The sequence below is a fragment of the Dermacentor albipictus genome, chromosome 1, assembly GCF_038994185.2.
Source record: "Dermacentor albipictus isolate Rhodes 1998 colony chromosome 1, USDA_Dalb.pri_finalv2, whole genome shotgun sequence".
NCBI lineage: Eukaryota > Metazoa > Arthropoda > Arachnida > Ixodida > Ixodidae > Dermacentor > Dermacentor albipictus.
In genome coordinates, this window is record NC_091821.1 from 388,251,785 (window position 1) to 388,278,464 (window position 26,680).

General features: G+C 47.0%; 1 protein-coding gene across 4 annotated transcripts in view; it reads right to left on the reverse strand.

Moving 5' to 3' along the window:
- The window catches only part of LOC135917022 (fl(2)d-associated complex component-like), an 81,926-nt gene that overhangs the window by 31,324 nt on the left and 23,922 nt on the right, over positions 1-26,680 (reverse strand). For all 4 annotated transcript variants that reach the window (XM_070531999.1, XM_065450512.2, XM_065450511.2 and 1 more), the window contains exons 7-10: positions 15,978-16,315; positions 13,706-13,903; positions 12,206-12,305; positions 7,328-7,698 (exon numbers count right to left, since the gene is read on the reverse strand). In XM_070531999.1, coding sequence (XP_070388100.1) covers positions 7,328-7,698; positions 12,206-12,305; positions 13,706-13,903; positions 15,978-16,315 — 1,007 coding nt within the window. The remainder of the gene's footprint in view (positions 1-7,327; positions 7,699-12,205; positions 12,306-13,705; positions 13,904-15,977; positions 16,316-26,680) is intronic.

The window sequence follows — 26,680 nt, forward strand, 5'->3', positions numbered from 1 at the left end:
GAACTTCACATGGCTCTTCATCTGCTGGCTCTACATCCTCGTTGGGGCCACACCAACAGTGTCAATTAGTATCTCCACATCCGTTGCTGGGGCAACCACAGGAGCAGCAGCATCAGCCAATGCAAATGTCTCAAAGTCACCTTCTACCTCCTGGCCAGCATTTTATGAACAGCCTCGTACAGATCACTGCAAGTCCAGTCATCGTCAGGCTGGTCATCATCAGGGTCGCTGACAACAGCACGGGAAAAGCTGGCGTGCGCAAAGCAGTTGGTGACCTTCAAAGGTGTAAGTTCTTTCCATGAAAAGTTCAGCATATGGATCGCATCAAGGGAATCAATGTTGTACCTCTTGCTGGTGTCGTGCGCTGTAGGCATGCACTGCAGAGCCATGCAGTACAGCTTCTGGGTGGTCTGAATGATGCCCTGACTCATCGGTTGCAGTACCATGGTTGTGTTTGCAGGCAAAAATTCCACAGTGATCGCCTTGAGGTTGTCAATCTTGCCGTGGCTTGGGCAATTGTCAATTATGAAAAGCACTTACTGATTCTTTGCATCGAACTGTCTATCCAGAAGGCACACGTAGTCTTCAAAAATAGCACTAATCCATGCTCGCTTGTTACTTCTGTGGATGCATTTCTTGGGAAAAGTTGCATTTCGGAAGCACCACAGCTTCTCTGCGTTCCTCAGTATCAACAAGGGAAGCTTGTCCTTGCCTGTTGCATTGGCACCAAACAGCACCATGACACGCTCCTTGCTCTGTTTTCCTCCTGGATGAGAATCCGCTAGCAGTAGTGAATGTGCAATTCGGTAGCATCTTGTAAAAAAATGCAGCCTCATCTAGGTTGTAGATGTCTGTCTTCATACTTTTCAAGTAGAGCTTGGGGCCGATGTTGGCACCATACTGCTACAGTGTCATGGTTCATGGCTGCGCTTTTGCCAACGATCAACTTAGAGGTCACGCCGTGTCATTCCTTGAACTGCTCAAGCCAGCCATTGCTGCACTTAAACCTCTATGGCCAATTTGGAGGGCGAGAGCTTCGGCTTTTGTAGCAAGTGCAGGTCCATGTACGGGGAGATTTGCACTCCTGGCGTTCTTCAGCCACTGTAGAAGTGCACCTTCCACTTCGCGATATTTCGAATCGCGATTCCTCTTTCTATTCGCCAAGAAGCTTTTTTCAAAGCCATTCAGCAAAGTTTCCTTGTTTTTCAATACAGTTGATAAAGTAGATGGCAGTATGCCGAATTCCTTCACGATGTTAGTTTTCTGCCAGCCGCCATTTTCCACTTCTTTTATTAGCAGAACTTGCTGCTCCAAAGTCAGACATTTTCGTCCGGAGACTGATGGAGTTATTTGCCACTGTAGACCACGAAAGCACACACAAGGCACGCCTAACGAAGCACTCCGAATAACACATAATCACATGGCCTGCAGTACAAATCCAAATGCATGCGTCGTCGATGGCAAAGTGACTGAATGTGGCAGGCGATGCAAAAGGCAGAGGCTTCAAAACATCATCAGGGCATCTCCCGTTTCTCATCAGTGCACGCGCATGATGGTGATGGTTGCAATGGCGGGCTTGGCATCAGCTTCATGTGTAGCGGAAGAAAGGCTGTCGGAATTGTGGCGACCAAGAAGCAGGAACTGTGGAAGGGCACCCATTGGTGGAAGATGGTGGTTGGGAGGGCATGCTGGAAGAGGGCAGCTTTGGAGGAGCAGCGACTTTGAAACTGGCAGCGAGGAGGCGAGGAGTTGACATGAAGGCGAATGAGAGGAATGAACGGCATCCAAACGGCTTGCAGATTGGAGAGCGAACGAGGAAGGGAAGGCAGTGGCCGCTTTTATAGGGTGGATGCCGAGGACACGGAAGACTACGAGAGTAAGGTGCTGCAAAGCACCGCAAATGTCGTGGCTCTAACCTGAGGTTGTGTTTGTTGTGCTCAAAGAACGATTAGCCGCTCATTGTGGGTACGCAGCGCGATCATGAAAACTGAACGGTTTTGCAGTAGCGGCTTTGCATGATTGCTGCGCAATTTTTTCCCAAATGTGCAGCCATGAAGTTTGCAATAAGTTTCTCAGTGCACCATTGTCGACGACACTCTGCTAATTCTACAGTTAGAGTGTCGGTGCTCGTGCACCGTCGCGTCCACGCCATTGACAAATACTTAGGAAAAAAATTCAATGACCCTACCACGCATTTAGGCTGCTTGTCTAAAGTCGAATAGCACGAATCGAGCATGACCGGCTCAAGAAAATCATCAGGGGAACACCAGCTTGCATTCACCTGCCATGTTGACAGCCTGACTTGCCGCTGGTGACGCTCAGATTTTTTATGTTCTCGGCAAGTTATAGGTCGATTTGCACCAACAAAAGTGCAATGAAGCTAGGGGCGGTGTTCTATTGCGATGCAGGCTGATTATGGCGAGTGGCGAGCATATTTCTAGACCTGCTTCCCTAAAGTTGTCTTCCCAATTTGCTAATGCAGCTCCTTGCGTCGAATATGGCACTAATAATCAGAGGAAGACTTCTGTGCTTTTCGGCACCTTTCAGTGCCAGAAGTGCTATTTTGAGTGGTGAAACTTTGCTCATCAAATGCACCCCATGGAATGGTGCGGTGCAAGTCTGTTCACGGTCTTTTGGCCACTTTTCGGCACTCGAGACACGGCGATTTCCTGTCATCGCAAAGCGCCAGGAAAGCTTTATTTTCGTGTGGATTCTATCAGGGGGGACACGAGTGGTGCGATTGTGACCGAGATTAACGGTTTGGGTGTGCTGCACCATAGAATTTGACAACTTTGTTTGCTCCGCAGTAAATAGCTGGGAGCACTCGGCACTCGCTTGGTAGCCGTTACTAGGTGACCGGGTCATCGGTCATGGATTTGGTACTTTTGTGGCCTGTTCTGTGCCTGCATGAGACTAATTTGTCAGTAGTATTCATTTGACACTGCACGCGCAAAATGGTCGCTGCCGCTTAGCGGCAGCGATGCCTCCACTCGCCACTTCACTCTAGGCAGGTTAAGCTCTTCAAGCGCTTTGAGTTATGCGACTTAAAATGCATGCGTTAGTGTCAGGACCAGAAGAAATGTCGAATAAAATTATACTTCGAGTAAAGCGATTTCATTACAACGAGGGATTACTGCAATCGCAACACACATTACAATAGTATAAAAAGTGACAACACAACACACTAGTGAAAAACAAAGGTAAGAAACTGTTTTGCATCTGCCGAAGCAGACAGCATGCCAGTGTGCATCGATAGATGAGCATGAATAAGCACAGCAAGGTACAAGTACAATCAACCACACATCTGTGAGCATATTTGCCATGATGCTGCCTAGAAACACTTTGTCACAACATGACATGGCACACCTTAGAGTTCATGAATTGTGGGCATTTAACGCAGTCCGCTCCTAATGCTGCCCGATGTGGATGAAATGAAATCTTGCTTACAGTTGGGCACACCTCTCAATTCCACAAGCTTGCTTGTTCATTTTCACATATGCTAGCAGAGTATGCGAACCCACTGAACAATGCAGGAATGACTGTCCAAAGCACTGCATCACAAACTGGAAGCAGCTTTCACTCAATTCTTTCAATGAAGAGGTGGCTCATTGCAATCAGCTCAAGTCACTTTGTTTTTCATCGCTTACATAGCGATAAGCCCAATTACAACTAGCTAGTGATATAGCTATTGCTTTTATCTGAATCACTGCATTCATTTTAAGTAAGTTTGAGTGCAGCTTGGCTTTCCATCTTCAAGCCAATTGTGCATGGTGAAAGTCCGTTTTGGTCTCCTCAAGGCAACAATGCATGCGTGCATGTGTATGCCCAGTAAAATGAGCCTACAGTATGCCATTTCTCTGTTTCATTACCCTCACACCAATCTCAAGCTTGGTAAGCAGAAATGAGTGCTGTCCCTTATTTTGCCTGTGAAGCTTGTGGGAGTCCTTCGGTCTACCGGGGCGCAGTCGCTGCTGTGCCTAAGGCTCCGGACTTATTCGCCATTGCGAGGAAAACCTCTCCCAAATGCCTACCCCTCGACCGCGCGCCGTTTTCCCCGGGCGCCGCGGCCGCGTCCCGTGACGTCATGCTACGCGGCCCTGCGATTGGGTCGTGGGGCGTGACGTAGGGAAGAAGCCCCGACTGGGGACGATCGCCGTGCGCGGGGGAGTCGGGCTGCGACAGGGGCGAGCGCCGGTCACGAGAGGCAAGCTGCAAGGTACGTGAGCGACCAGCTATTTGCGTCCCCCAACGCCCCGGCCTGGGGACGTTCACGTGCTTTGTCAGCTTGCGTAAGTGTGGCTTGCTGAGTGGCTTTGCGTTCCGCCCTTGCGGTAGTCGCAGGTGCTCAGTGCGTCACATTTTGCGTGTCCGAACCGTCGCAGACCATTGTCGGTGACGGGAAGCGCTAGGTAGCGTTTGCGAACGCATTTCGGCCCGCGCGCGTAAACCATTGTTCGACGCGGCGTGTACCCCGCCTTCCTCGCCATCGGGAACCGCGGGCGCCGAGTGTACTCCGTGTGTTTGGGTGCAGTCTGGCACATGTTGGCCATTGGGGATCAATAAACGCCTTAACTGTCCTGGACGCCGTGTGTTCCTGGAAGAGCGCCCATGCGTACGGCCAGAGCCGTCCAGGTCTTTCGGCTCGGTGCTCGAACCTGCGGTGGGTCTATCGCCGTGCGCCGTCGTGCCGCGTCGTGAGGCTTCACTTCTCGGGGGCCACTTGGCGACGCCGTGCGCGGAGACGTACTGTGAGCCCACAAGCTTTCAGCCAGGCTAAATGCGCTTTGTTTGCACTTTTGTGACACTTGCTTGCCAGAATGTTGAAATTTAGACACAGACTCATTGAAACTAAATATATCTAATACACGCATAAGTACAGCAAGCTGCACCAATGCTAAGCTGGTGCACTTCAGAAGAATGCTTTAGCTTGAATGATGTGCTCTACTGTCAGTCTATTTAGCATGAATTTAAGGCCAACTGCAATGTAAATGTTTACTGCATAAAATGCCTAGTTTTCAACAGTGTAGCTATAGAGCCGCCTCTGTGCAATATTTTACGTTTCAAACAAGAGTACATGCATCATGAAAAGCTGACAGAAACAGCCATTTTTAATACCAAAGCTTTTGAGGAAAAAACACGCTGCCATTACCGCTTGCTGGAGATGACTCAGAAGCAAGAAAGTTGAGAATCGGCACAATGGCTGGGAATAACCTGCAGGATTTGTTAGGTGACCTCTTTGATTTTCCGCTTCTGGCTACCCGTGGGCTGCCAGAGCCAGCCAAAACGCCTTCATTTTTCTCTGGTTGCACCGGCCACCATGCGACGCACTTCCACCAGGCATTTGTTTTGCTAGGGCTGGCATTTTCTGGCTACCCGCGGGCTGCCAGAGGCAGCAAGGATGATTTTGGTCAGGCTGCTCTCTGGAAGTTCTCTGGCTGGCAGACGACAAAAAGAGGCGATGAGTGCTTGCCACCATCATTGCGGGGACTTGACCGATTGCAAACAGGGTGCTTGACTTGAGCATGTTTACATTTATCCCGCAGCCAGCTGTCCTGGTGCTCAATTTTGCAAACTTGGGGCAGCTTCGGATTGTCTTGGGATTCTTGCCCACGTGACCTCCTATCAGGACTGGATCAAGCAGCCATCTGGCTGCTAGCGGGCTGCCAGAACTCCGAAAATCGAACAGGCCCAGTGCCTGCTGTGTGCTCAAGATCTTGAAGGCCATGTTCTGGGATTTGCATATCCGCTAAGCTCCGGGTGCTCACACCATCTGGTAAAGTGCTTTTAGGGTTTGCTGATAAAAATGTGAGAATTACTAGCCCAGCCATTTTGCCAAGATTGATACTATGGTATCTACCATATTTGCTTGTGTAAGACACGCAGCCTCACTTTGGAACGTCAAAAATGAGTCTCATGCACATTACTCGCATGCTCGTTAATTTCCAGAAATCGCTACTAAATGGCAATAGTTACTGTCCTGCTCACCATTGTCACCGCATCTGGCCCGATCGCGATGACGCATACAGTTAAAGCATGCTAAAATGGTATTGGCTGCGCTGTGGCGCACGCATTGCTTAGGTGCACTGTGCTTTTGGGTGCATGGAGAGGACAACGCTGCATAAAGTGCGAGCATGGATTTTGAGCATATCGCGCGTGGCTTTATTTGTGACAGCCGACAAGAGCTCCAAGGTGATGGGAATCTCGAACAATAATGGGCGGCATTAAGGATGACCATCATTGGGAGGGTGTCATTGAAGCGAGCTTGATAAGTTGCATTATTCTGCATAGCAGTTCAAGCGCACTTCGAGATTTCAGCGAGTAGCCCTAAGACTGCTTTGTGTGAAGTGCGCACCATAAAAAAATCTGAAAGAAAAGAAAGAAGAAGAAGAGAAGGGAAGAAAGAGCAGGCTTCAGACGAGTAAATACAATACTACTCATATATACCGTATTTATTCTAATCTAGGCCGATACTTTTTTTCAAATAATCATACACCAAAATCAAGGGTCAGCTTAGATTCTGAGATTTTAAAATACGTGCCAGTTTGTAATTGAAAATGATAAATTTGGTGCATAGCTAGCGTCATCTCAGTCAGTATCGCCGCTGCTATTAGCCGCACCAGTAGCCAACTGAAGTACACGAGCGACATCACTACTTTGACCTGTGTTGTACTGGCATGCAACGTGACCCATAGCATGGCATTATTGCAATGGCATCAAACAGGTGATTAGTGCTGCTTTCAAACAAAAAGTTCTGCTAGCCATTAAGGCATCATCAAATGTTCAAGCCAGGCGGGACTTCGGCATCAATGAGAAGAATGTTCGTCATTGGAGGGGTAATGGGGGGGCGCTTTTTTCGTGTGCTGTAACGAGGAGATGACAGCGATAAGGAAAATAAGCGGGCGATAACCGAGAGGAGCTGTTCCCCGAGATCGCGCCGCATTTTGATGCATGCGAGCCATGCTGCACTGTCTACGCATGCAAGCTCGCGTCCACACGCCAACTCGATGCTAACGCGATGATAACGTAGAGTGAGCTTGGCATGTTCATATTAAATAAACGCTGTTTTAATTTTGTGAACACTGTCCTCACTTTTTTGTTCGGCCCACATTTGAGGCAAGTTCTTTCATTTTTTTTTTTTCTAGCTTCAGAGATTCGGGAGTCAGCTTAGAAATGGGGCCGGCCTAATTCGAGTAAATACAGTAATAACTTTAGCCAAAAGGAAATTTCAGTGCAATTGGACCTTAGTATGGTAACGAAAATCAACAAACATCAGACTAAAGCATTCCTTTATAAATGATGCTGGCAAGTGCTGTGAAGCAGTACTCACTCGGCCTCTTTTTTTCGGGAATCTCTTGATGACGGCTGGGAAGGTGGAACGACTGGCGGAGGTGGAGGAACAGATCCGTCTCCTTGTGGGGGGTTTGAAGAGGGGAGTGGTGGGGGTGTCTCTCGGCGAGGCCGCTTGCAAGGTGGGCCAGCACCCCTGTGTCCAGGGGTTCCAGCTGAGCCCTCACGGGGAGGGGGAGGGGAGCGACCAGATGGCGGTGGCCCATATCGCCCACTGCGTGATGAGGGTGGGGCACCACGCATGCCTCCTTCGCGGATCCCGCGGTGGCGCGACGATGGAGACAATGGTCGTTCAGGAGAGGGACTCTCCGGAAATGCTGCCGCACCATGTGACTGAGCAACGCGGGCACGCTGCATAAACAAAACATTGGGGCCACATTACAAACCCAGTCCACATGAACAAATGACCTCTGTTCCCACTTTCATGGGAATACCTTGCCAAAAAGCACTTCCTCATTGGTTTTAAATCAATTAAGAAGCAGCCGTCTAAAATACGACTGAATAAATATTCACACAGCTTATGTTTTCGAGACTGTTCCTGGCAGTGCAACAGTCCTTGACGTTGATCGGAAGCAGGTGTGGTTGGAGGAAACATTACCCTGTATTTTTTTAAACATGAAGACAAAGACGTATACAGTAGAACAGTGAAATTTCGTTATATTGAAAAGTATAAACACACTTCGTTATATTGAGGTCAAGTTTACATGGTGTTCTATGAACAAGAAGTTACAAAAACTTAAGTACCTTGTTATATCAAGGTTTAGCTGTATCTGTGAAGTATTAAAACAAAGGCACTATGCATGGCTCAGCCACTAAGGGAGTTACCGTCGCCGACAGCTAATTTGGACTTGTTGGAGACCACTTAAAGTTCCAATTAACCAGGAGTCCGAAGTATTGGATTCGGCAGAAAAGGCGAGTCATATTTTTGGGATGATCACTTTGGAGGAAAACCTCACTTTCAAAAGATTTCGCGTGACTAGTGCCTGATGCATCGGCGCCTATGAGCAACGGCATGCTTGGCACAGTGCCAAGCACCTTCTCCTATCACAGTGCCGGGATTTCAGATATGTCCAGTGCTACAAAACCGATCACGGTATCTTTGAAAGTAATCGTTTGAGAATATGGCACAAGTTTGCCAATACGTTGCTGCACCCACTTAGGCTTGAGTGCGACCTGCTCAGCCCACATTTTGACAACTTCCATGCTGTTGCTACAGATAGATGAAAGTACACTCAATGCATGCGCCGAATCTTTCTCTCCTGACAACATAACCGAAGTCTACAGAGCTGCGATAACCGAATGATCGCGGGTATCTTTGGGACAATCACTGTCCGGCATTTCCTTCACTTAATCATCACTTTCATAAGAACAGGCATTGAGAGTGCACTTGCTGCCATAATTGAAACTGCCCGTAGAAGTCGCTTGGGATCGTGTTGCTATTTAAGACCCAAATAAGCAACAACAAGTGCACAAAACTTGCATGACAAACGACAAACACCGCCAGCCATTCAACTAAAGCTGTGCGAATACTCGAATATCACCAAATCGAATAGTAAACGTTCAAATAATTTGATAGAAAACGTTTGAATAATCTGAGTTGCGAATCGAATATCTACGATTCAATTTTTAGAACATGCCGTACAATGGATGTAGAGACCCACGCAGTGCCACACGTCACGTGTGCCGCGGTGCCCCTCGTGGCCGATGCCACACAAGCAAGCACCTCACATCGTTATTTTTGGCACAGAGGGAGTGTTGGGTGGGCCGCGGATTGGTTGCCCTGACTAATGCGGTCGGGGACCTGTTCTGCCACACGTGCTCCCCAACAGCGGCCCGAAGCAGGCATCTCACACAAAGCATCCAGATGCTGTGCCGCATTGGCCAGGGCCGCCCTGTCGGTACAAGGTTCGTCCAGGTAGACAGCACCGATAAAAAAAGTCGCAGTTTTGTCGGAAAGGCAAAGCATCGATTGCGACAGCAAATTGTGGACGCCTATACGAAGTAAGGATAGTAGTTTTATCAGCCGTATAAGCTTGTAAACATATACATACTAACTAAATTAACAAGCATGGTGTCACGCATGCGCAATCAATCATGAACACATCTCACTCGATGACTGTCGAAACTCGCTGTCAGAACGGTGGAACGAGGAAGCGCGGCCGCAGCAGCGATCTATTTGACCTTCGTGCTGCGTCTCACATCAACGCAAACTAAGCCGTGGATACACAGTGCGTGGCAGACTGTCTTCTCGTTGCAGATGGCTTTCAAGATAGAGCAGCCCGGGCACACGCGCACAGCCACTCAGGAGTAGAATATGCCCTCCTCCTCCATCCCATCCACCCTCCCCCTGGAGCCTCGCGTGACGGAAGACGGCATGCTTTTTACTCGCTTCCCTCCCTTGCACGCTTTCACTCGCATGTGCAGCATACAGCACGTGGTGATGATTTTATCACCTTTGGACTTTATGTGGAACATCACGGCAACGCCTACGCCAGGCATAAATGTGTCTGGAGTGTCCATATAATTGCTATCGCAATAAAACGTGATGCGGACCAAGGAAACGGCAACAAAAGCAGGCAGCGCGTTTTGAAACGTTCAAAAGCCTATGCAAAGTTGAGGCCGATTAGTTGCCAGAAGGCACGTAGATCGCATTGGATGCACAGCGACGAACTTAACGTCACTTCAACAACTGTCAATGTAACTCGTGCCCGTGATCTCAGCACCGATCTTGATGAGCAACCATACAAACTTATTCGTGACAAGCATTCCGCAACGGCTTGCGGTCCATTACCACACCAGCCAGCTACGAATTTTTGTCATGGCCACACTGCCAAGGCAATTAGGCCTAAAACAGCGCTGCTTTATCAGGCATCGGCAATTAAAGTAAGAGTTTGGTGCTGAATCGAAGCAGATCTATTCGCAGCAGCTGTGCTACACTCGGAAAGCCTAAAGCCCCTCCAGCAGTGGTTGCGCACAGATGGAGGGGCTTTAGGAAAGCAGACAAACTGCCTCACAAATGAAAGCAAGTGCACGGGATGGCAACAAAGTTGTTCACAGATGGCCACCATCTTTGCGACTTCCCATACAACTATGCATAAGGATCTGCATAACTTCTTTTTTTTCTACTTCGAAGGCAACCATTTCGTGACAGCAAGGGTGCGTTCTGAACTATTTACAACAATGGGATTAATGCTGCCTCGTGAAAAAAAATTCTACCAGCATTGTAGAATATCGAGAGGGCTAGGGGCCTGGAGCTTTTTCAGCACTATGCTGGTAGAATTTTTTCCACAATATTCCCACAACATTCCCACAATACAGTCGAACCCGACTATATCGAACCCGTTTACATCGAATTATTCCTTATATCAAACAATTTATGGACACGGTATAGTTACAATGAGTATATATAGCAAAAATTATGCATACATCGAACAAAACTAATAGCGACTCCCGATATATCGAACGTCAAGCGGCGGAAAGTGCCCCCGGAAGTTGGCTTTCCCTCGCGGTGAAGGGAAAACCCGGCGGCGCGGCTCCATCCAACCGCTCCCCCTATGCGACCGCGCTACCTCGGAGCCGCCGACACCTCCCTACAAAAAATGATCCTGGCCCGCCCGCCTGCAGCGCTTGCCCAGACAGCCAATCAGAGGCTCTTGTGCCCTCGTCATGCAAGTTGGCGAAAGTGCGAGTTGTCTCGCTGCTTATCTGATTCATTGTGTGCGCCTTCTCCCGCAGTGTTGCCGTGATGAAGCGTCAGAATTCGCCTTTCGTCGTGAAGCTCGAAATCATAAACCGGGTCGAATGCGGTGACAAGTCGGATGTCTCTGCAACGTACAAGATTCCGAGGTGCACTCTCGGCACGATCTTGAAGGGGGAAATTAGGGCTAAAGCGGCCTAACTCGCGACCCGGTGCCCGTAGTGCCCGTGGCGCCCGACGCGTATGCACGGCCGTGTACGAGTGGTTCATCCAAAATAGCTTCAGCCGTACCGACTTCCGCGTGCTCGGTGATGACTGTAAATTCTGATTAATGCGACGAAGCCGTTGTCATTGTTGCCGAGGTTTGGAGCCAGCTGTCAGAATTTCCGGAAGCTGTTGACGAATCAACGGTGCGCGAGTTAGTGAGCGCAAATGATGGTGTCGCGACCACGGTAGAGCCCGGAAACGAAGACTACATTGCCGACATCGTGCCGAGCACAACTGAAAATGGGCACAACGAGGAAAGCAACGACCGTCTTTGGCCCACATCCTCCGAAGTGCGCTCGCACTAGTCCGGTGCTTCTGTGCGAAAGCGGAATGTTGCGGCCTCAGCTGCTCCGACTCCTTAGACAATGTGGGGAAGTGCGTGCCTCGCATGCAGCGAAATTGCCCAAGCAGAAGAAAATGCAGGACTGTTTCTTTGCGAAACGAAGCTAGTTTCATCAATAAAGTGATTTTATAAATGGTATGTGCATTTATGACATCCAATTATTTAGCAGGCTTATATCGAATTATGCTCTGTATCGAACTGATAGGCGTTTTTTTGCGAGTTCGATATAGCCGGGTTCGACTGTATATACAAAATGCCTCTGTATTCTAAATAATAATTGAGCTAGCTCAGTATGAAACCAGCCTCAGGCTGCTAATTCATCAGACTAACCACCTTCTAATGGCACTTGATAATGCATGCGGAAACATTAAAAATCAGAGAAGAACCCTATTTGTCAATTGTGGATGGAGATAACCATAGCAAATAACTTTTCACGAGCTGGCCAAGTTTCCTACACTGTCAAACACTTAGTGCCTGACCACACAGAAAGAGGTGTGCACCCATGCTTTACTGGCTCTCAAACGTGTGTGAATCACAAACATCTCACGTGCCTCAGCCCTGAGCTGCTTCTCTCGGTCCCTGCGCCTCTTGCCAGACTTCTTTTTCTTTCGTGGTTTTCCGGGTGGGTACGGTGGTGGTGGCCCTTTGTTGCTGCGTGCAAGACAGGAGTCAATGTCAATACAACATCATATACAAAGGCTGCATATACACACGACCAGATAAAGTTCGGGAGCACTGGAACTGTGAACTTCTTTGTGGCTTTGTGGCACAGCCTAGAATTGGGGTGTGCTGCAAGTTGACCGCTAGCACAAGTACAGAGTACACCTTTCAGTTTCAGGATGCATGCGTCACCTTTGCCTACTGGCTATTTTTCTGACTGCTTCTCAACCGATCCCTGTTTATTTCATGGTTTCATGGACATCTCAAGGTACATAAAAGCTGGTTTTTTGTCATCATTTTCTCCTATTTCAGTTGTGGGGAGCACAATCGTCCATTTCCTCCCGTGTACTCATGTCGTCGCGTTCGCACATTGTGAACATGTTGAGAGCCGGTGTAGACACGGGAGAGGTGCACTACGCACTCTCCCGTTTCTCCATCACTCTCGCGATGCGCGCTTACCCTTCCTCTCCCCAACTTACAGGAAACGGAAAGTACTGGCGTGCAAGGAGGACATTCCCTTAGCAAAGGTAAAAAGGTATAAAAAAGTGTCACCGGGGAAGACACACTCTCTCTCTGGCGACACGACCTCTAAACTGCTAGATACGGATACCGCAACCTGTGAGTGATCCCGCTGCCCGACTATTAAGTGCAAAGAGGCAAGCCTACTTGTTACAGAGTGGACATCCCTCTGCACGTGTTACGTGTTGTAGCAATAGCATTAGAGTTGAGCAATATTGTTAGAGTTGACACTGCTGATTGCCTTATCTGCCTGAATCCAATATAGTTGCGATTAGATGCACTACGGATTGGAGAGTACCATGGAACGACTGTGTGTGGCTAGATCCGGAGTTTGCCTTCAGCCATAGCCTCAGGCAAAGCATACCCCCCTATCTGGTGCCCAACATGCGGCTCATGGGGCATTGGACGATAGCGTTGACAGTTTTGCTCAGTTCAAGGCAACCTTTGTTAGAATTGAAGCGTAGGCCTAGTGTGGATTTTGATCGCTAGCGTCAGTGGCATGCTTTCTCGAGCGAGGCGACGGTTGCTGTAGTGTGTTTGAACTTTTCAACATGTTAAGCCTTTTTGCAAGTTTTTTTGAAGAATATTCGTCAATACAAGATCCACATGGTCTGCATCCTGCATCCTAGGAGAGCGAGACTTAGCGCCTGCAGAGCATTGGCAAGACTGAAGTGACCGAGCACAGAAGCCTCGTGGGTGGTTTGAGTTTCTTATGTAAATAGCTTCCTCTATGTCTTTGACTCTGGAAGTTGCATAATAAGGTAGCACGTTTTCAACTTGCAACACCTTTTCCACGCAACAGTGCAGAATGCACCATGCACAGCAGAGTTGAGAATCTGCAAACCCACAATAGTGCTAGAGAAAACACTCACGGCTGGACACTGCTGTTGGCAGCTTTGCGCTTGGAATCGGTCGGTGGCCCAGGGCTGGGGGTGCGGGGGCCGCGAGACCGGCCCGCGTACCCGTCATAGTCACCACCATCCCGAGGACCACCTCCTCGACGACTTGGCGACAATCTGCCTGCTTCGGGTGGCTCCCTCGACCGCCCCCGATGCCGGTCACGACCATGGCTGTCAAAATTCAAGACACGTGGAAGATCAAGCATCGAAAGATTGAAAATGTTGGACATTAGTACTAAAGCACTTTCTGATAATAGTGCACAATGATGGTATGTTTACATGATTGCATAGTGACAGGTACACTGATCCAATTGTTTCGTAGTGTAGAAGCTGATGTTAAACATTGCACACTGGCATATCACCAATGTGAAGTTTCAGCAAGATCAGCAGCATCCAGAAGTCAGTGGTATGCTACCATTTCAAGAATGTCAGTCAATCACAGATCTCTTCTGTTGCTGCTACTGGAGCGCGACTTATCTATGGCAGAGCTTATATAAAGTACTGTTACTACAGCTTAGGGTATATACCGTATTTACTCGATTCTAACACACCCTCGATTGTAACGTGCACCTGTCTTCCATGACCAAAAATAAAGGGAAAAAAAAGGGGCCTCGATTGTAACGCACACTCGTTTGCCGTGACCTAAAAAAAAAAAAAAAAACTCCTTTACAGTACTGTGCACCTCATTCTTTCATACAGGAATACAAATTTTTCTCATTTGCAAAAAACAAAGATTTACTTCCAATGCACTACTAAAGTTCCAATAAATAAAAAAAGTTGCATTTTCGGCCGAAAGGCAAAGCATCGGTTACGATAGCAAATTAGTAGACAGCTATACGAAAAGTAAGGTTAGTAGTTTTATCAGCCGTATAAACTTTTAAACATTCGCTTACTAACTAAATTAACAAGCATGGTGTCACGTGAGCACAAGCAAATATGAACACGTCTCACACAATCACTGCGGAAACTCTTTATCAAAGTCCTGGAGCGAGGAAGTGCGGTAGCAGGAGCGAGGGAATCGACCTCTGTGCGTCCTCTAGCTTCAATGAGAACTGAGCGAAGAGAACACAGCGCGGTGCACCTAGATACGTAAACTCTTGTCTCTGTCACAGATCACTTTCAAGATAGGGACTGCGTGGCCACGCCGTACGGAGTAGAATGCCTCTCCTATTTGCACCAGTCGTGCACGCAAACTCCGGGAACTCCGAATGACCATGATGCGGCCCAATTTCCATCCGTATCCACATACGTGATCGCTTTCCTTTTAATTGCGGCATCATGAAGAACTCAGCATGTCTTTGCAGTCGGCACTTCCATACTGATAGAGCAAACGCAGAAAACGGGAAGACAGACAGTGCACTAACCTAAGCCAAAGGAAGCACTGACTAAGCACACGTACTGCAGCATGTGGAGGAAGCTACGGCAGCTAGGCTCGAAGCACGTAAGAGGCGGTCATCTTGAAGTGCTGATGGCGATATGCTAACGCAGATTTAGGGTCATACTTGATTCTAACGCGCACGCAATTTTTGGACCCATTTTATCAGAAAAAAGTGTGTATTAGGTTCGAGTAAATACAGTATGTAATCTACACAAACATCTTGTGTTGTGCACATTTACAGTATTCAAGAACATTTGGCTTCAGTGATTCATGAGTGAACACTGGAGTGTAGTTAACAGGAAAATTTCATAAGCACATTTTCATAGCTACGACCTACCCCAGTGTTCTGAAAAGACGCTACGCTTCAAAACAAGGTTACACTGAAAGTATCCTTTCGTGCTTTTCCTATCTGGCAAAAATAAAAGATGGCTGAAATGAATTTCACAGCTGCGCACAAGAAGTTCAAACTAAATTAAACTTGATGACGCTAGACATGTTGTGCTATCTCTGCACTGTTATTTGTGTAGTGCACACCTGGAAATTGCACAAAGGAAGCGCCTCTCCCGTCCTAATGTGCAGAATACATCTGTGGAATTCACATTGTAATTACAGTACTAGTCAGCTGCAGCTATCAGCTACAGGTGACAAGGCTGTGTGCATCATCCACTACTGCTGGTATCACAGAATTTTGACACCAATGTTTCGGTTTGCAATGCATTCACTATCTGTGATGTCTCTTTTCGCAACTACAAAATTTTTGCAGCGGCAAACTTTTTCACTTTCCCCGCCGATTTCATTATTCCGGGGTTGAGCTGTGTATCTTTATCGAGCCATAGCCAGCATATAAACAAAAGCATGCTTCCTCACCGCCCAGCATCTTTATCATGTCCATGTGAAGATGATCCAGTACGAGGTGGCTCCCGACTGCTCTTGCCATCCACAGAACGGTGTGCAGTGGTGCCACGCTCTTCTGCACCGCCACGATGACCTCGGTGATGGCGCTGGCCTTCCGCAAGTGGCGGCGGTGGCGCAGCGCCCCCACTGCCACGGCCAGCTGACGGTGATGCAGCGCCGGATGAACTAGAGCTTGATGAATCCTCACTGTCATCGTCATCATCTTCATCATCAGAGCTGGAACTTGAAGAGTCCGAAGACGATGAATCGTCAGACTCACTCGACGATTCACTGCTGCCACTTGGTTGGCCCTGGGACAAACCACAATGCATGTAGCCATATTCTTGACACTCACGGGTGGCAGGAAACTTGATTTACCCTATCCCTACATAACTCACTAGAGCCTGTCTACCACAGTGTCAGTGAAAACATGCAATCCCTCTGTTTACCAGTAGATCTCTGACAATTCGACTATCGTTAGTTCCATGCCAACCTTAAGTCCCAGCCAGCACCCGTACATTTCCAAGAAACAAGACTTTTGTTATCCTGATTTTGGGCAGATTTTGTCAACATGGTGAATAATGTACTTGCACATAATGTACATGTACTTTGCTGTGAAGATGTGTTCATGCAACAGTGCACTGCATGCAACTTTTTCCAGTCACTTACAGGAAGTACGAAGTACACATTAGTGGCAAGCTTCTTGCAACAACGTGCTACGTGATGCTCCACCAGCTAATGGAGAGCTTGCAGGACGAGCATACAAAAGACTCATTGTTGCTACCTGCTCGGTGCCAAGCAGGCGCAAAGGGTCCCGCTAGGTAAGATGACAATGTAACCATTGTAGTAATAGTAATCGAACAAGTTTATTTAAAACTTGCTTAATGATTTGAACCCGGCACCACAACGTGGCCTATCAGGCCAATGAAAAATGGCTACTGGAAGCTCGCACGCTGAGCAGAAGTCTTGTTTGTTTTGGAAAACCTGTGGATACTACACTGTGAGTGCCACTATTGCAAGTCATGAAATTAGCAGCAGTTTTTCTGCTTTCCAAGCGCATTTTGGCCACTAGGCTTAAAGGGACACTAAAGGCAAATATATGTCAAGCTAAAGTGATCAATTCATGCTTGAGAACGACTAAGGCATCAATATTATCGTAAACAGCTTTAGTAATCGTGAAATTGAGGTAAATGCAGGACACAATTAGAGAGTTTTCCGTGTCATTCAAGTACTAGCCCTCATTACAAAGGAACTCCTCATTACAATTATGTCACTAGCAAACAACCACTTGTAATAAAAGGTCACTGTATTGTACTATAAAACAAAATAAAATGCTAATTGTCCAGTTCTAGTTGATTTTTATAAAGAAGAACTCATTGATGTTACCCTTGACAATGACATAGGCGATCAAAAGGTTTCACCTTCACCACTATGTGCTTCCCATGCTTTCATGTTTCAGTAGTTTCGTTTTCGCGTGGCGCAGCGCTGGTTTAGCTTGCTTGCGAAACTCACGCAAATTGCAAGCACAGAGAATGCCATGTTATGTGTTGTCACGAGATTCCCAAGCAGTCCAAGCCACCTGACCAAGAGCAGCTGAAGCGGCGAATGCAACAATCTGTCATGGCTCAATTTCTCTATGGCTGCACATTGGCGTATTGTGCAGAAAACGATAGTGCCACTTGTCGAACGCCGTTTTATTCACCGATGGCACTAAAGAGCAGTGATGGCATATGCACGTCACCACTCCCCATTTAGGGGTGAGCGATTTGAACTACACTAATAGCACGCGGATGGCACTAAAGGGCAGTGATGGCATATGCACGTCACCACTCCCCGTTTGGGGGTGAGCGATTTGAACTGCGCTAATAGCATGTGGACCCTTCAGATGCAATTTTCTCGTAAACTAAGCCTTTTCTTGGCACGAAACAAGCAGTACTAGTCATTTCATTGAGGTTTCTGTAATGGCACTTTAACAGTCCCCATCGACTAAGCATTGCTTTCGGTGTTCCCTTACTAAAAGAAAAAAAAAAATTTTTTTGATTGCAAGAACATGAAACCACAGCAGTAAGTTTGGAGAGAGAGAGAGAGAATGAAGAGGAAAGGCAGGGAGGTTAACCAGATATGAGTCTCCGGTTTGCTACCCTACACTGGGGATGGGGGATAGAGGTTAGAAAGATGACAGAGAGGAAAACGCAAAAAAAAAGGAACGCACACACATGGAGACACACACACAAAAGGCGTTCCAGTTAAAGTCGTTCACACAGGCCGGTAGATCGCAAGAAGCGCAAAAGCGCTTGCACGGCCTTCTTCTGTGACGGTAGGTCCTTTCGATGTTGCGGAATTCTTTTTTCGAATAGCGGTTGGTCGTCCAGTTGGTCAAGTTCGTGGCTAAGGCATGCCCTCTGTGGACTGTACTGCGGGCAGGCGCACAAAATATGGCCAATTGATTCTTCATGGCCGCAGTGGTCACAGGTTGGGGTGTTGGTCATCCCTATGCGGAAGGCATAGGCTGTAGTAAAGGCAACGCCCAACCAAAGTCGATATAAAAGCGTGGCGTCTCTACAGCGAAGCTGTGATGGAGCTCGAAGACTTAATGTTGGATCAAGTGAGTACAGTCGCGGATTTCTTAAATGTGGCTCATTCCATTGCGACGCGGTGCACTGCCGAGCAAGTAGGCGGAGCTTGCGTGCCACGTACACTCAGTAAGTTTTAATCACTGGCACACCATATGGGGTAGCAAAACCTAAAGCACTTTTAGACAACATGTTCGAGCTACATGACAAGCAGTTTTACGACAGCCAGCACAGTGGCCGTCACCATATACTGTACAGTAAAGGCTCATTAATTCACAACTCGTTAATTTGAAATTTCGGATAATTCGAAGTAGCTGCCGTGGTCCATCCAACAATATATAGAAAGCAATATGTAACGCATCCAACTAATTAACAATGAAATCCACTCAACCACCCATAATTCAAACTTTGCGCCATTGTGGATGGGGAGAGTGCTAGCGCACAGGATAACGCTGGCGTCATTGCTTGGGCCGTGCATGGCCAACGTCTTTGTTGCAGGTTGGTTCTCTCTCTCTCTCAAAACCTTCAAGATAAAAATGTGGATGCGGCGCTGTGTGTTTTTTTATTTTTCTTCTTTTTTTCTTTACATCCTTCTGTAACATCTTGCAGGCTACACTCTTTCTCTACGAGGTGTTCTGCCAAGAAGCGGCACCAAGTAATGTTTTAAACATGGAAGCCGTGATGTTTATTGGCGCTCACAGTACCAAAAAGCATAGCCTTTGAGATTTGGAGACCAACGTCGCAGCAGGTTGTGGAGCGCTCCGTGGGTGCATTTTAGAGCGCAGCTCTTGTTCTTGTGGCGAGCGTAAGCGGTGCAAAGGCACTTTTATAGTACCGACGTTCTCGGCACGCGTCACTTGCTGCCAGTCACACTGCACTGCTTGCGCTACGCCAGCCGAAATGCCGTTCCCTTTAAACTTTGACGCGCGCGCCGTCGGCTGTTCTCTTCAGAGCATGCGGAGAACGATCCCCAAACCGCATGCTGCTTTGAACACTTTGAACGGCTGTCTGCGACCGTCAACAAAGTGGCGTGAGCGTTTTTTTTTTTTTTTTCCCCATCCCGCAGTGTATTGTAGGTCAGCACAGTTGGCACGAGGAAGGTGCGGATGGAGCAAGAGCCATCTCGATGTTGGGCACATCGGACCGCACTGGCCGCATCCGGTTACATTGGCTGCACCAGTGTATTGAACTATAGACGTTGTTCTCGCCAACGTGACGTAGCGTGTGCACGCGCGCCCTCACGCTACGTCGGACTATATGCGCACCTTAACTGAGCTATCTTTTTCTGACTTTCGTTAGTTTGAATTCTGTATAATTTGAATTTTCGTAGCATCCTGGCAGAATTCCAATTAACAAGCTTTTACTGTTTTCTACACATCATATCATATCGTCTGCACCGCTGCCTGCTGCCTCAGACTATGATTGAACCACCTCAGTCAATGGAGATGCCCGTGGCAAGTTTGGTGCAGTAGCCGCCTTTGTTGGCTCACAGCCCTCAGCAGCTGGGATAGGGGCCAGCAGTCACCAAAGGCTGCTGCAGCCCTCTAGACGGGAAGGCCTGCTGGTGAGAGTGACACCTGCTCTTGACGACCAACCTGTCGCTGTTATGGAGTCCTGGCCTGGAGTCGTGTTGCTGAGGCTGCCTACAAGTGGACTGCAGTGCTGCTGCTGCTGTGAGCAACGGACGCTGGTGGAGTACACCAGCGACAATGTAGGCGCACATGTTATGGACAAGAGCGCAAGGGCATTTCCTTCGTGCAGCCATTGTCACATGTACTGCATCTCGTTCATGAAGCAAACATTGATGTTAGACTGTGTAGTATGTTTTGCCCGAGTGTGTAGCCTGTAGCGATTTAAAGTTGGAAGGTTGGGAGGATGTTTGACTCCGTCATGTTCCCTGATGTTTTCCCCACATGGCTATTATGTCTCCTGGAATCCGGCTTCTCTGCGTGGTACATGTGGTGTCCAAGTTGCACAATTGTACAAGAGATGGTGCATAATCTGCTGCTAACGCCGCCTGATGGCAGCGATACTCGTGTGCACAAGGAAGTATGCTCCTCCTCTTTTGCTGGGAGAATTTAGCATGTGCAGTCTGTCCACATGCGCACTCTGCAGGGTGCTTTGTAGGACTGTGCTGCCAATGCCTTCTTGTTCATTTGTAGGCACCTCCGTTTGCAAGACTTCATATGCAAATGATGTACATGTTGGTGTCCAGCATCGAGCAAACATGTTTGCTCGATATACTGTCATGGTGAGTCAGACTTCCTCAATTCGTCCTTCAGCATCTTCCATTGGGTTTAATTCGGCTAGCTAGCATTGGTGTATAAAAGGTACAATAAATATCCTCACTTGTTTTCACTACTGTGCTGTTGTTCCTTTGTCCAAGGGCACACAAGACACCTCAACAGGCACTCTGCACCGACCCGAATACGCAATCATGCCATTTTTGTTATCAAGGGGGATTGACCCGTTAGTATCCTGACAACAAAGTGCAACAAAGTCAAGCCACTGGTCAAAACATGCCTGTGCATCTCGTATGTACTGTTTCAAGTTTCTACGGCTGCGTACCACTGCTGAGTACTTTTTGGCCATGAAGGATACTGCACAAGGATCCGAACTCTGCTACTATGGCTATCAGTCTGGCCTGTGCATCTGATCTCATGCTTGATCACCGATAAGTATGGGTGTGCGAATTCCAAATGGTGGATTTCGAATCAAATACTGAATATCAAAACATTTTTCACAAAATTTAATGCTTACAAATTTCGGGCAAGAAAATACAGTGCTGCACATGTTCAGGAGTTTTCTAGCATTGCATAAAAAGAATGTAGCAAGCTCTCGGTAACTTACGTAGACGGCAATCAAGATATACAGTGCAGTCTACTCTTATTAAAGGGAACACCAAATTAGTATGCCAGCACTGATTATAGCTCAGTTCTAATATACGAAAGTCTGGAAAGTATGTTTCTTATTAATATAAGTTCTGTTGAATAGAATCAAGTGCTTTTTTCCTCTGAAACTAATGAATTAATGACATTCTGTTGAACTGATTACCAATGAGATTCTTAGTTTATAGTGGATATGTGTTTTGCGGCGCTTTTTTATTTATTGCATAGAAAGTTTTGTTTTCCAATTTTTCTCCAAAATAAAGAAGGGTGATTGCAACTTTACGGCAGGTGGATTATCGTAAGGCCAATCTGCGCATCACGTGACTCAACCACTGCTCCGCATGTAGCTGGTGCCAACGGTAAAGAGCAGGCGCCGTACGCACCATTTCATTGTCAGGTGCGGTGTGATTTGCTACCTGTGAAAGATTCTGAAATCTGACGACCACGGCAAGTTCACGCGATGCTACCCCTTACTCCCCTCGTTTATTCACCATTCACACAAATGCATGCAACCGGGTCATGACACTTTCGTGCACGCAGTGTAAATCCGAAGCTAGTATTGTGATGGGGTGCTTGAAGCTACAAAAAAAGACCGACATATGGTGTTTCGCAAAGATAGCGACCGTGAGAAACTTTGCTGCTATCTCGTGTGCTTGCTTTCGTTTCCGAGGCAGTTTGCTGAATTTCAATGTGTTGCATGGCTGCTGCAAATAGATTTGTGTCGATTCAGCTCCAAACCACAACAGCTTTAGTCGGCGATGACCAAAGAAGCCACACCAATCAGGCCTAACGGCCTAGGAAGTGTGACTGTGACAAAAATTCGCCACTGACCAATGTAGTAACGGGCTGCAGGCTGTCGCAGAATGCTTGCTGGTAATACATTTATACGGGTGGCTCATCAGTGATCAGTCCTGAGATCGCACGTGCAGATTAGATTGGTGGCTGTTGAAGTGGCATGAAGTTTGTCGTCATGTACTTAACAGGACCTGTATGATTATCGGCAGCTAGTTGGCCTGCTAATCAGCACATGCTTCCGCATTTTATGAAACACGCGCTGCTTTTGTTGCTATCCCTTCTGTCCACGTCGCGTTATCACTTTCGTCGGTCCTGTCGAGCCGGACAAATCTTGCACTGGCGGAGTGGCCCCGGTTGACATGCCGCCATTATGTTAATAGTAGTGTTCGGATGCCATATGTGTGATTCCCCGCATTGGGCCAAAGATGGGGAGCGCTCATAGTGACAAAGCCCAGTACTGTGACAGCCGGGGCAGCCCATCCGAGGCATGCTCAGCGCTCCTATTGTGTCGAAAACGAAGTGTTACACTCCCTTGGGCCACACTGAGCACTAGGGGCTTTGCAGCGCACTCGACACGTGGCACTGCGTCTTGTGGGGATGCGCGACTCTCGCGCGTCCCCCAATGTTTTTCCCGCATAGCACGTCTCCTGTACTCCCGCTTCGCCGTGTGGCCTGCGTGACGCCCGCGCAGTCCAAGTCAGTCCAAGTGGTTGTAGCGCAGTGCGAGAGATGGCGCGAGTGTTGCGCTGCTAACGCCGCCGACAGGCGAGGTTACCTGGGCGCCGAAAGGAAGGCGCTTGCTCTCTTTGGGTTCGGGAAGCAAGCGGGATGGACGTGCCGTGCCGCGCGCCGACCGATGCTTCAGCGAGACCGTCTCGCGTGGCCGCCTTCGAACGCGCCACGATTCGCGTGACCATACACGCGAACGACCAGGCGTTGGGATCCAGCATGGGGCGAACATATTCGCTCACTTCCGGTCGCGGTGAGTCGGACTTCTAGATTTGTCGCACGCCCCACCGGCATGTTTTGTGGATAGCAACTCGGCTAGCAGGCATTGATCTATGAAAGGTGCAATAAATGCCCTTGTGATTGTTTGCACTACTGTGTTGTCGTTCCTTTGTCCCAAGAGCACGGGAGGAGAACCCCACAGTCTCTACACCAAATATACCAAGCATTCCTAAAATCGAATTGTAGATGTTTGATTCGCAATTCGAATTATTCGACCGCTCACTATTCAATTCAATCTGGTAATGTATTTGAGTATCTGCACACCTCTACCGATAAGGTCTGCGAGTGCCAACATATTGATGGCGAGCTTTAAGCGACTACTTGTCACCGGCCACTCTGCCAGCCATTGGCAAATTTCAGCATTAAAGAAGGGGGGGGGGGGCCGCAAAACGCGTGTGTGTATGTATGTGTGTGTGTGTGTGTGGCGTTGAATCACAGGATCCGGAAATGAAACAGGACAGGTCAAAGCATAGAAGCACGTAGGAAAAATGCCAGGATTTTACTGAAGTTTTGGCTGGGGACGTTTCACAGGCCACAGCAGTTGTGGTTGGGATGTACACTTTTTGATTACGTTATTAGCGCTGAAAAACCAGTGTAGTGAAGCCAACTTTCTCTAGAATTAAATTTTTCATGGGTGTTGTGTAAATACATAACTATGTTATTCTTATTGTGTTTCAGGCATTTACTTGAACTGCCAATTCAATCAAGCACTTATAAAAAATTGGCATTTTGCAAATATATTTTTTTTTTTCACAAATAGCTCGGGAGGTAAAAGAGTTGGATATGTGAACTCGAAGCAAATAAGTCTAGCTGCAACAAAGAACATCAGTTGCCTTGCTTCACTGACAACATCAGACACTACAACAATACATTTTATGGTTTCACACCTACTTACATTGAAAAGTGTACAAAATGCACATGCCTTTGGTATAACACAGCAATCATAATGCAGAACTAAACGAATGAAAATGATCTGGCAACCTAAACAAACCAATGTGAACACACACAAATTCACAAAGAACATTAGTTGCCTTGCTTCACTGACAACATCAGACACTACAACAATACATTTTATGGTTTCACACCTACTTACATTGAAAAGTGTACAAAATGCACATGCCTTTGGTATAACACAGCAATCATAATGCAGAACTAAACGAATGAAAATGATCTGGCAACCTAAACAAACCAATGTGAACACACACAAATTCACGAGCAGCTAGCTTCACGCTCAGCTATGAAACAGTATGCTGTGTCAAGTGTCTCAATCGAAGTAGGGTGGTGATTCATGTGCAGTGCCTCGGAGAAATGCATGCAGCTGTACAACAATACCTGCTTTCCTGTTTTTGCTCATGGCACATCAACCGATTAATCGTGATTGTATCATTCTCAAAAAACTGGAAAGTTAGAACTACCCCGCACAAGGCATAACTGGTAATAAAATCAACTCCAACGCTTGTTGAATGGGTACCACAGTGCTACAGTTGATCTGCCGCGAGGGGGGTGGGGGGGCTGAATCCACCTTAAAAATGGGAGCGGGGGCCTGGCCATCCCAGGCCCCCCTGACTTTAAGCACTGGCAAATTTTTTTAACAACCGCACCGTTTACACCAAATTTTTTTTTGTTTCATGCCTAGTCCACATGGCACCAACTTTGTTCATGGCCGCCATGTTTGCGGTATTGTACATGTTGTTCGTTTACAAACCATCACACGGCGAAATGCTTGATTATTAGGACAGCTTCGTTGCACCGCCACTGGCTTTATGGACTTAAGGGTGGACAGTGCTATTCAAATAATGTTCATCCTCTTTTTTCATCAATATTAATGAAACTTACCAATATTATGAAGATTTTTGTGCTGATTTCTAATATGTAATTAGTTTTGTTGTAGGTCAATTAGTTTCTATGATAATTAACATTTCCCTTACATTGCTTAAGGCCACAATGGAAAATAAATGGCACAATAAAAATTATTTTTAAGGCATGTTTATATAGCATAAAGACTAAGGAATGAAAGATAGCAAGCATATTTTTTATCTGGCCCTTAATAGATATCTTACAGCCCATTGAATACAAGCCCACAATATATGGCCACCATGTGGCAGAAATTGTTGCAAAATATTTAATTTCCAAAGTGAAAACAAGAAAATTTGCTTGCTACACTGCAAGAGTATACATTAGGCTCCGTTCTGCAAAAAAAATTTTAGTTCTACCTGTTCTTGGTGTTGATATATCAAGGCCTGAGTATTACATGGAGCCCAAAATTTATGTTTTGAGAAAAGTACAAAAAACATACAGCATTAAATATGAGGGGATATGGCATCCACAAAACAATTTTTGATAGTCGCTCTACACACATGAAACTTTCAGGACACATCCAATCTTGTGTACTGCTTATAAATCTGGAATTAAAATGTTTTCTGAGGTCAATAAAAAAAAGAAAGTAGTTACAATTCTTGTGTTAAATAATTGAGATATGATTTGCAAAAAATGTACTGCAACAACATAGCTAAAATGAAGCAGGTATGTTGCTGGATGTTCAAATACTGCAAGCTAGCACTTGGAGGTCTGTATCTGTACTTTAGCCAAAGTTTTAAAATTTAAAGTTGTAGCTTTAAGAATGTGCATTCTTGTTGGTGATTTCTACAGGATTTCAAAATATTAAAGTGTCCTAAGACAGTATGTCATAGTTCTTGTGCACTCTCTGACTCGCCTGCATTCAGTGAAGAAAAGAATGACGAGTATTGAATGAGTAGAGGAACAAAGTGCTGATCTCAAAATTTGAGACTTTCAAGAAAGCTACGCTTGATAAAAGGAAAACACAAAAAAAAGCTGGGAAAATATAGATCTCAAGCTTCAAAACCAGGAAATAATAATTAGAACATAATTAAAAACACAAAATTATTCTGCTGATGTAGACATTAGGCACACGTATAGGCTTGTAACAGACTCGGGAATACACCAGCGCGAACCTGCGCACGTGCGAGAGGCACGGGAATAGGCATCGGCCCATCGTCTGCGATTTCCAAAGTAAACCTACACGGGGGCAGGGGAAAATTGTTCGCTTCACTGCTTCATTATGGCCGATGCGGTATGAAACTGCGCAATGCAGTGACTCATCTCCGGCACGATCTTGACAGCTCGTTTGAACCTTGGGATAACAGAGTGTGATCTATCTCTGTTTAAGTTTAGCCAGGAAAGGAGATTCAGTGCATGTGTAGACTGTACTTTTGATTATCTGTGGAAACAGCATGAGAATGGCCGAAATACAAACCAACCAGGTCAGAGGCAAGTGCACGTTTGCGAACAACTTTTTGACAAGTTCTGTTGACATCTCACTCGATGAACAGCGGAAATTCGCTGTCAAGACGCTAGAGTGAGGAAATGCGACAGCAGCAGCAAGCGAATGGAC